The following is an 11,412-nucleotide window of genomic DNA, read 5'->3' as shown; positions in this document are numbered from 1 at the left end:
TGAATAAAATTGGGAGAGTAAATGTGTTAGAACTTTTGTTAAATAAAAATTTCTTTTACTCCATTATATTTGGGGTTCTTTGTTGGATGCGCTTTACATTATTAATTTTTGTGTCAGCTTATTGATAAGTGATAGGGTACAGAACTACAGAAGGCAATAATTATTATATGTAATTAATTTATATAAGGATTTGATTTTTGGAGGTAAATTAATGATATGATTTTTGTGTGGCAATTCTATTTCAATATTAATTTTCGTTCGAAAAATACAAGAATTTAAAATGAAAAGAAAAAAAAAAAAAGTACAACATGTTCACTTTCTCTTTTTAAACAACATAAGAGCAACCCAAAAGAAGTTTTATAGAAACAAAATTTGGGAGGGGGTCTTTTGACTATTGGGGGTGGGACTTCTTCAAAAAAAAAAAATTTATCCTGCAAATTAAAGTTTTTTTTTTTTTTTTTTTTTGAGTTCCATATAATAGGAAAAAATAGAATAGGATACACCTTTATTGTTTTTATTTTTTTTTTTAACTTTTTTTGTTACAATGTTTTTTCTTCTTTTTTCTTCCCTCACTATCTTACTTGGCACTGCATAAATCATTCAAAAATTTTAATTTTGGGAGATGTTCTAATTATTATTATTATTATTTTTGGGTGAAATATATATAAGATGATGTCCAGCTTTCCAAAACTACCGCAGCAGCCGTAGCCTTAATTTCTGTAGGCCAACTCTCTTTAATTTGCATCAGTCCTTCTTTATAGTGCCTTGGCGGTCATTTCATCCATTTCGCTGGATATATTATTAATTCTCAATTTGGGAAGAATAAATATTATTAATTATCAAACTCAACAGATCAAATCAATATATATTCCATCAAGCATTAACAACTAACAAAAAATTTTAAGGTTAAAGTAAAAATATTACTGTTGAAAATGACTCTAAACTTGTTAATTAATTAAGTTATTGAAAGGGGATGCAATATTCCATAAGTCTATGTTGAATTTGTGGGAGAAGTGCAAGTATGAGATGACAAGGTAATATCAGATTCAAATTTTACATTGTTACAAAGAGCAAAATAAAATTGCACTCTGACCATCTTGCTAATAGGTAGGCGTATTTGAAGTACTCTTGGTCTTAGGTTGATTGAGCCGTCCTCAGTAGAGTTTTAATGAATTTTGAATATGATTACTGTCTTTGTGGTCTTCAATGAAAGGGTCCGTTTTTATGAACTAGGCCCGTTTGAGTATTTCATTCCTTTTGATTCAAAAAATAAGCATTATTGTTGAATTTTAGTTTTAGTTGTGTTATACATGATAGCTTGAAATAGATATATATTTTTAATGTCTGATCTATATAATACTATTCAACTTCACCTATATATAGAGGTGTAGATTAGTTGAAATATTGCAAGTCTCTTTTAGTACTTTGTCACCTTGTCATCCTACTCTATTCTAACATAATTACATTTTGTGCGTGGTCCTAATTGTTTAGATAAAAGATCAAACTTGACTTGACTTTATATATAATTTGAATTAGGTGCAAATTGAATTTGGCTCCCATATAAATTTGCATTTTCAGAGTTGTATAATTTTAAGGTGTTGTTTAATTTTTTTATTATATTTTATTTATTTCTAGTTTTATTGTGCTCGTTACTGAGAAACTCTAATCTAAAAAAGTATATATAGTCATATAGATCCTCAATCATCATTGTGCATCACCATGATGAATTTTACTCTCAATTTCTACTCCATCTCACAAATTCTTGATGTAAACACTTTTTCTGAAACCTACATGATGAAAATATAATATTATTATTTGTCACATCAGGAAGTAAAAGTGGAGAGTTGAATCTAGAATTACTAGTAGAACTCAAACATTTATTAGGTAGTTGGGATAGGAGGGATTATTTATGAGCCAATAAATTTTCGACATATTTTCTTCACCTTAATTATTTGTTTGAGTCCCACCTAGAAACACCTAGGGCCCGTTTACTAATGATGTAGCAAAAATAAGTGATGGTGAGTGTACGGGTGTGTAATGTCGTCCGTCCTCAGGGGATTGGGGGTTATGGCACGCAATATGGAATCACAAGAAACTAGGCACTAGCATAAGGAAATCAACAAGAAGCTAAGCAAATCATAACGAGATTGAGGCTACGCTAACTAAACAAAGTAACACAAACACATATTAACAAGATGTAACACGAAATAAAGAAATAGGACTCAAGCTAGGGAGCATTATCATCTAGATGCTTTAACAACCTAAGGGATTAGGGAGAACAAGTAACCAAGGAATCAAGCGGGAATGCACGTAGGTATCCTAGTCTACGAACCATTCTCGCGATTAATAAACAAGGATTAGAACAAGGAATTGCCCCACTTTCGTGGTGAATCAATTCCAAGTCCATCAAGCACACAAAGCATCTAAAGCTCCCAATTTCCCCTATTTTCGTAGGAAGAAATCGGGTCTATGCAAGGGGTGGCTTGGATTCATCACCCAACTCTCGTTGAGGCAAGGAATCCTCCAAAAACAAGATAATGAATGTGTACATCAAACATTAACAAGATATATACACCACACCTTCATAAACACATGAACCTTAGGTTGGAGTTCTTCCCCTTTTTGCAATAATCACAAATCAAGCATCAAGATAGATAATACAACCCTAACTCAAGTTCATAAACTAACTACTCATGATTCAATAGCATAAAGAACACAAAAACATAAATGTAAAGCACAAACATTGCAAGATAAAGAGATAAAAGGAAAACTTCTCTAAAGAAATTGGATGGTAGAATCTTGAAATGTTGGAATCCAAGTGTTGAATCTTTGATTACAAGCCTGAAATATGTTAAGAAACCTAAATCTAAACCTAATATAACACTACAATATGAAAGGAAGTGAAAGAGAGAAGCTAGGGCTCAAGCATAGCTCAAAACCAAGTTGAAATGAAACAAAAACGCGCCTAAATAGAGCAGATCAGATTGGGACGCCCTCCGGGATGGGCGTATGCCAGGGGGTACGATTTTTGGTGCATTTCCAGTGAAAACTGGAACAGGGAGAAGAGATGCGTACTGGCATGCGTACGGGCGTACGGCAGGGCGTACAAGGCTGCTGAAAACAGAATTCTGTGCACTTGTCTTGACTTCTAGCTATTTTTCTCATCTAAAACCATTTTATTGGCACTTATGTTCTTCAACAAAGTTGTAGCCCTTTAAGTTAGGTTTCCAATGGTGTAAGAATCACTTCATTTGGACATTCCTAGACCGAGATATGGTCAAAAAACCAAACAGTGTCCGAAATGAGCGAAAATTACAATGTCTTGATCTTTTGCTCCTCTTTTGTTTTGATTTGCCCAAATGACTAAGACCATTGAATACACCACTTTTAGGCTCCCTTGAAAGTATTTTGTCCATCCTCTTAACTTCTCATTGGCTCCCATGGACTCCTAATGTATCCAAAATGCTCCATTTGACTCCAATGTCCACCAAAATGTCTGAAAATACTCATCTTTGTTTCCAAACAAAACTCCTAGCAAAATAACACAATTTAATCATAATCTCATGAAATTTGGAATGATCTATAGGCAAAATGACTTAGTGAAAGAGGGGAAAATATAAACAAATAAGTACTTATCAACTAACTAAATTTATTTTTTTTTCAGTTTTCCGAAAAACTGGAGAATTAGATAATAGAAAACAGAAAACATGTTTACTAGCACAGTTTTCTATTTTGAAAATTGAAAATAACTTTCAGTTTTCTATAGAATTGAAACACTCTTAAAAACTATTTTCTAAATGGAAAACAAAATCATCTATCATCTATTTGGTTATATGTCACTATAACCACATTACTATGATTACATTCATTATCATCTTCTTTTACTTATCATCGTCTTCTATATTTTCTGCTTACTTTACTTATTTAAACATAACTTATTTGCTTACACTTTAAAGTTAGACATTATTTACATTATCAAAATTAATAATTGAACTCTATACACTGTTTTAGATTTTGATTGAAATCAATAGATTATTAGTTCGGATATTTTTAGTTATGTTATATCGTAATACAAGTTCGGTCCGGATATCGAATATTGAAATCTTACATATATTAGAATCCAAAGTAAAAAAGTTATATATTCATATACATGTCATTCAAATGAATATATCTCAAAAATATTTTAAATATTAGCTAAAAAAATATTAATATTATCAAAACTAAATTTTAGGTGAACTTACTAGGCTATTGGTTCGAATATATTTTTTAGTTTTTATGTAAAAATCTTACACATATTATACTTAAAAGTAAAAAAAAATAAAAAATAAAAAATAAAAAAAAAATAATAATAATAGTAAATTATTCCATTTAAACCAAACATATGTAAAAATATTTTAAATATAAGATCTAGAAATCACTCAAAATTGAACTTGTATTACTTTTATAACATTAATCTAAAAAAATAAATTTGAAAAAATAAATGTTAAGAAACAAGTTTTCTAAACAGAAAACAGATAATAAAAACTGAAAAATTAGAAAACAGAAAATAGAGAACGGTTTTCTCTTAGTAAACGGCCCCTACTATTTCTGCAAGATCTAAATATAAATTTCTTCATTTATAATCAGCAATTATATTGTGGACATTGGTCCATAAAGCTTTGTGGACCATGGTTCAAAAACGACGCCGTTTTTTTAAGTAAAGAAACGGCTGTCATTACAGCTTAATTAACGGAGCGCGTGTTTTTGGTGTGTTAATTATAAAATGAAACTACAGTGTATCTAAAATGAAACTGTCTCACATATTATTTTTATATTATCAAACGAAACTGTAATTGAGTTGAAATGAAACTGTAATTGAATTGAAATGAAACTGTAGTTGAATTGAAATGAAACTGTAGTTGCGTTGAAATGAAACTGTAGTTGCGTTGAAATGAATTGTAGTATATATAAAATAAACTGAATAACAGTTTCACATATTTGAGTGTATATTGTCCAGTGAAACTGTAGTTATATCGAAATGATACTGTAGTTGTATTGTAATGAAACTATAGTGTATATAAAATGAACCTAAATAACAGTTTCACATATTTAAGTGTATAATGTCGAATGAAGCTGTAGTTATATAGAAATGAAACTGTAGTTGTGTTGAAATGAAACTGCAATGTATATAAAATGAAACTGAATAACAGTTTCACATATTTGAGTGTATATTGTCCAATGAAACTGTAGTTATATCGAAATGATAATGTATAGGTAGTTGTGTTGTAAAGAAATTATAGCGTATATAAAATGAAACTGAATAAGAGTTTTACATATTTGAGTGTATAATGTCGAATGAAACTGTAATTTTATCGAAATGAAATTGTAGTTGTGTTGAATTGAACTGCAATGTATATAAAATGAAACTGAATATGTTATACAAACAGTGTTACTTTTTGTGGAACGACACGGAACGGATACTGTTTCTTTTCATTAAAAGAAACGGCACTGTTTTGATGCCTGGATCAATGCATTATGGACCGCGATCCACAGTATAATTTGCCATTTATAATTGATTTACTACGTACCTACCTTCTTTAAATAATTGTCTCAATTATTTGTCTGCCTCTCACCTAGAAAAATAATTTATCATCATTGGCCGGTTATTGTCAAAATGCAACTATAAATCAACAAATATAGCTTCAAATTTCTACAAAAGAATGTAAAATAACATTAAAAAAGCAAGAGCACCTGCATGCCGCCGGTCTTCTTATCTGCGATGGTCCAGTGGGGAGATGACTGAGTTGTCTTTTTTTTTTTTTTTTTTTTTAATGAGAGCATTCGATCCACTTCTTTTAAATTTTGATAATTTGTACACGGCAACAAATTTGAAGTTAGACTTTTGTATGTACTGAATTAGTCTTACAGTAGTGTAAATGTCAAATGTTATAAAAAAAAAAAAAAAGAAAAAAAATTGATTCTTGTTAAACAAGTTTTTATGTTTGGATCTTGTGAAAGGAGCAATGAGCTATCGGCCTATCAAGTGGAAAAATATAATAGCAAAGACGCCTCATAAGGAATTCCCAAGTGAGTGAAGTATGATTATTATACCAAAGTTACAAGTTCAATTTTCGTCGATAATCTTTCTATCAAGCCTATCGCACATGTTCGTAGCTTCTTAGTGTAATTTATCTTTCATGTGTGTGTACAAGGTCTTCTTACTACGTCATGTATGGTTTGTTGGTTATTACATGGGGGAGGGGAGAGAGGGGGGGTGTCACCCCAAGAAGAAGTGATTGTGAAGTTTTCTTGCCCAAACTCAGAGACAATTTAGTAATATCAACATCATTAGACAAAAATGTCATTTAGAATTAATATTTATTTCTATTTTAATATTAATAAGTTAAAGTTAAAAAGTATTCATTTACATCTTTTTAAATATAATTATTGTTAATCCTTATAACTATCATAAATTTTAATCTGTAATTTTATTTTAATATAAATAATTATCATTATCATCATTAAAATAATTAATATTTTCTAAAAAATAACATAGTAATAAGAAGAAAAAAAAAAAAAAATTGGGTAGGCCAACTCTCTTTAATTTGCATCAGCCCTTCTTCTTTATTGTGCCTTGGCGGTGTCACCCATTTTGCTGGATATATTATTAAGAGTTAATACCACCTGAGATCCTCCGAGTATAGTGGTTTTGTCACGTTTAGTCTTAAACTTTTAAATTGATCATTTGTGATCCTTCGACTTTCAAATTTAACCATTCGTGGTCCAAGTTAACCACCAATGGTCCTTCAAGTTTCTACCATTCGCTTTAGGATTTGAGGTCAAATAACGGCGAGACGAACACATTAGCTATCCACGGCGGTAAGAACTACGCCTTCACAAAAAGTTGTACATAACATGTCTCTATTGAAGCCGTGTTATGCAATATGTAAAAATATATAACAAAGTTTCGATAGAGACGCTTTTCTTCTTTCATCTTCTTCGCAAAACATTCCCATAAAAGGAATTTTTTTTAAAAATAATTAGCAGGGTCGTGGGCTAACCCGCGGCCCGGGGGCAACATCGGGTGGACAAAAAAGCCTGCATTTTATTCGTGCCTTAAAAATAAGAGTTTGTCCCGTTCTTTTTGTGGGGAAAGACGGATTAACCTGACTGGCTAAACTTATTTTGACGTAAGATGGATCATGTCCGCAAGTTCATTTTTAATGTAATATAATATATACTAATTCATTTTGATTTGCAATACACTAAAATGAACCTACATATGCCAAAAATAGATGTGTACCAAACTATAATAAACATACTAAAATCAGCAATTGAATCCAGAGTGCATGATATAATTTGTCACCAGGGGGAAGAGTGGATCGAAATTTAAGTAATTGGAGTGATAATAGTTAGATGAGTTGTTATAGCAGTAATACCAACAATGAGATTAAGACCTTTCAATTGACTCATTGGCATTATGCCTAAAGAACAACACTACGATTGGACTGTTTTAATGCATTTATTTTTACATTAAAAAAAAAAAATTGAAGTAAACACAATTGATTGAAAAGACGATTATTATTTGAAAGGCCACACAAATTAAACACATAGACATATATAATCCAACTTATAACTTTTCACACGAGTTGGACTCAGATAAGGATGTGCTAGCCTCATAATCTCTGAGGTATACATATGTTGAAGAAAACAACACAAAATTACACACACACACACACACACACATATATATATATATATATATATATATATATAATATATATATATATATATATATATAAAACCATATGCATGCAGGAATACTGGTAGAGTATGTGTATATATATTCATGCAGGTGGTGGAGAAGACTTGAGTGCTAATATGAAGATTTCATCAAAAGCAGACTCAATACATGACTTCAGTTTCTTCCCATCTATGAAATCTTTCTCCGAACAAATGGTGACTCTCAAATTTTCCGCATAGCTCAGCATTGTCACCAATAAATTCTGCAAACCGTCATGCCAAATCAATAAAATCAAGATAGTGAAAATATATATGCATTTTCCTTTATTTTTACACACACACACACACATATATATAGGCAAGAAAGAAGAGCTCCCATCAAGGAGTAGCCGTCTCCGAGCGAGTGGTGGAGCTTGAAGATACAGTTCCCGGCAGCATTGCTCGTCGGGTACCGGAATATGTGAATCTCCCATAACGGTTGAGTTTGCGGGAATGGTTCCGTGGATATCTTCGTCAGATACTCCGACAGACAGTAGTCGTAGAATTCCAACGGCTTCCCGACGGGGAATATCGGGACTTTCAGATGGTCTTCAAGATTAACTTTCACCGGTTTCCAATTCTTCTCACCATTTTTTCCGGTCACCTGTTTAAAGAAACAAAAGTATAATTGTCTACTGTTGGGCAGTTGAGTGGAGTTCAGAATCCTATCATTGAAATGTGGAGCTGACTTGACTGCTATGTAAATAAACGTTTGATTCTGACACTTATTCTTACGATTTCAATTATTCCATTTCTTTCGATCATTTAAGTTAAGATCATAACTTCATCACAAAAACTTCAAATAATTAAGTAGGTAGATAAGATTAAGGTAGAATATATACCATGATTGAGGAAAACCTTGGATTAATGGGCAAAAAGACATCCCTGATTTCAGAAAGGATGACTGAATCATCATCTTCAATTGGAACACTTGATTCCAGAACAGCAATAATGGAGAAGGACAACACAGAGCTGTTCATGTACTGCGAAAAGGGACTAGCAGGCGCCAGAACTACTTCATCATCTCCCTCTAAATGACTCTCCATCGTCGTCTTCACTTGTATGCTTGATAATTTCTTTCGTATAGTAGTTCCTTTTGCATGTATCTGTGTATGTAGATAGAGACGGCATGCAAGTCAAACTTATTAAACAGTTCTGGATAGATTAGTCTATGTGGTGCATTCTAAATAATATTTATAGTAATTTTATAGTGATTGAAGTACTGGATATAATGTGGGAAATATATTATCACCATTGACTTCTAGGTTAGACCTTTAGGTTAGAATTGGGTTGTATGTATGTGTCAAGGTAAAAGACTTTTAGGTTAGACTTTCTCTCTAAGAATCTATTTCTATAAATTTGACTTTGAGGGTCGGAGGGGGCAATATTATGTTAGGAAAATATCACTTGAGTTAGAGGTGGCAAATCAGGATTGGTTATTTTCATCATGTGGGTGCACAGAAAAATGTCTACATCAAGAATATGTGAGAGGGGGTACAAGTTGGGAGTTTAAAGTGGGAGTACACGAAGTATTTTCCCTTGAGTTATATACTTAATAGCACTTTTTTTTTCTTTGAATTATTTAAGTGGCTGTTTTTCCTTTTGAAATGTTAAATGAACATATTTACCCTTAAAATAAATATTTCATTTATTTTTCTTTTCCACCAAATTAGGACCACAATTTGGTTCAACCCAAACAGACACTATAGTAACCAAATCGAAATATTCCAATTACAATTTCGAATCGAAACCTGATATTTAGAGTTCATTAAAATCGCGAACCGGAATGGCCGGTTCATGTTCCAAACTGAAAAAAAATAAAATACATTTATTGTGAATTTAGACTATTTTAAAATAAAATAAAAAAATTTAAAATAATGACGGTTCAAAATCGCAAAACTGATTCGAAATCGCCAGTTCACGGTTCAGGATCCAGTTTCTTCGATTCATAATTTTAATAAATCGAAATCCAAATATTGAGTTCTGGATCTGAATCATAACCGGAAACTTTTAATTCGATTGCTATAGTGTCCGGTTCAGTTCGAACCGGACCGTGGTTATCCTTACGTATACGCAATAATTTGTTGGAGAAGAAAAATAAATAGAATGTTTACTTTAAGGGTAGAAATGTCAATTTAATTATCAGAGGGGAAAACCGCTACTTTTAGAATAATTATTGAGGGGGCTAATGTACTTACCTGAATAATTCAGGGGGAAATGTGTTATATGTAATAATGATGTACGGGAAAGAGGTAGTGAGTATACGGGTGTAAATTGTCGTTCCTCAAGGGATTGGGACTATGGCACGTACTTGAGTGACAACTAAAGTTCTAGGCACCAAAGTATTGGAACCCACAAGAATCCAAGCAAATTCAAATTCATGGTTGGGTAATGTCAACAATTAAAGACTAAAAATCTAGTTAAGACAATGCAATTTAAACACAAGTAATCACAATGATAAAAGATGGTCTGGGCTCAAATTAGGGGATGTTGCCTTCTAGATGCTTTAACAACTTGGGGATTAGGGGAGAACATCAACCAAGGGAACATAAGGGCAAAGCACATAAAAATCCTAGCTTAAAGCCATTTTCATAAGCTAAAGAACAAGGATTAGAGCAAGGATTGCCCCACTTTCATGGTGTATCAATTCCTAGCTCTTAAAGCACATAAGCATTTAGGCCCCCAATTCTTCCCTATTTTCATAGAAAGAAAATGGGTTTAGAGAGAGGAGAGGCTTAAATTCTTCCCCCAACTTTCATTGTGGAGAAAAACTATCCAAAAGCAAGCTAATAAGAGTTACGTACCAAATATTAGCAAGATTAAACATAAAACCAACTCAAACAAATGAACCCTAGGTTAGGGTTCTTCCCCCTTATGCAATAATCACCTATTTAGCATCTAGGTTAGCAATATCACCCTAATCCAAGCCCAAAAACGAACTACTCACACTTCATAAGCATAAATAACAACAAAGCACAAGAAAATATCATAAACATTGCACAAAAGCTTAAGAAGAAGAGTAAGAAGCTTCTCTAATGAAGATGGAGATTTTGAGGTTGAATCTCACTCCAATCCATGATTACAAGCTTTGTAGAAAAGTTAGAGATGAAATACTATACTAATCTAAGCTAAGGAAACGAGTTCTTTCTATCTAGGGTTCTAACATGACTTTTTTCTCCAAAAAATGAGTTATAACGCAGTCAAAAGAAACAGAGATGGGCTGCTCTACGCGTCGAGAAATTACAGAATGTAAATCGCGACATTCTGCCAAGATTCGACGCGTCGAGTGCTGATCTGCAACAGAACTTCGACTTGCAGGCTAATTTTGATCCTTTTGTCTTTAGAATTAGGCTTCAGTGTCTTCATGAAAGTTGTATATATTCGAGTCTTCTTTCAAATGGCGCAAGAATCACTTAATTTAGATAATCCTAGGCCGAGATATGATCAAATTACCAAACAGTGGTCAGTTTCGGGTGAAATCTGTAAGTTCAGAACTTCAACTTCAAGGATGATTTTGACCACTGTGGCTTCCTTTTTAGGCTTTGATGTCTGAATATGAGTTGTAGCCCTTTGAGTCTTCTTTGCAATGGGACAAGAATCATGTAATTTGGATGTTTTTATCTTGAGATATGGTCCAAAAACCATGACATC

At 32.4% G+C, this 11,412-nt stretch overlaps 1 protein-coding gene across 2 annotated transcripts; it reads right to left on the bottom strand.

The window, feature by feature from the left end:
* Positions 1-7,788: 7,788 nt before the first annotated feature.
* On the bottom strand, positions 7,789-8,913 carry LOC109155925 (O-acyltransferase WSD1-like). Of its 2 annotated transcripts, XM_019303639.1 has the most exons (3): positions 8,604-8,913; positions 8,071-8,365; positions 7,789-7,985 (listed from the first exon to the last, which is right to left on the bottom strand). In XM_019303639.1, coding segments are annotated over exons 1-3 (501 nt in total). In that variant the 5' UTR covers positions 8,808-8,913; the 3' UTR covers positions 7,789-7,983. The 2 variants fall into 2 exon arrangements, with proteins under 2 accessions (XP_019159184.1, XP_019159183.1); XM_019303638.1 differs by having other exon boundaries at positions 7,789-8,365.
* Positions 8,914-11,412: the final 2,499 nt, after the last annotated feature.

This window comes from Ipomoea nil, unplaced genomic scaffold (genome assembly GCF_001879475.1).
Source record: "Ipomoea nil cultivar Tokyo-kokei standard unplaced genomic scaffold, Asagao_1.1 scaffold2704, whole genome shotgun sequence".
Classification (NCBI taxonomy): Eukaryota; Viridiplantae; Streptophyta; class Magnoliopsida; order Solanales; family Convolvulaceae; genus Ipomoea; species Ipomoea nil.
This window is presented reverse-complemented; position numbering and strand designations above follow the sequence as displayed.

What these genes read in the sequence shown, in the direction of transcription:
- LOC109155925 (XM_019303638.1), bottom strand. Translation starts at nt 8,807, where the DNA reads ATGGAGAGTCATTTAGAGGGAGATGATGAAGTAGTTCTGGCGCCTGCT. An exon ending in CAAGGTTTTCCTCAATCATG is followed by an intron (nt 8,366 to 8,603) that starts GTATATATTCTA and finishes TTCTTTAAACAG; the next exon opens with GTGACCGGAAAAAATGGTGA.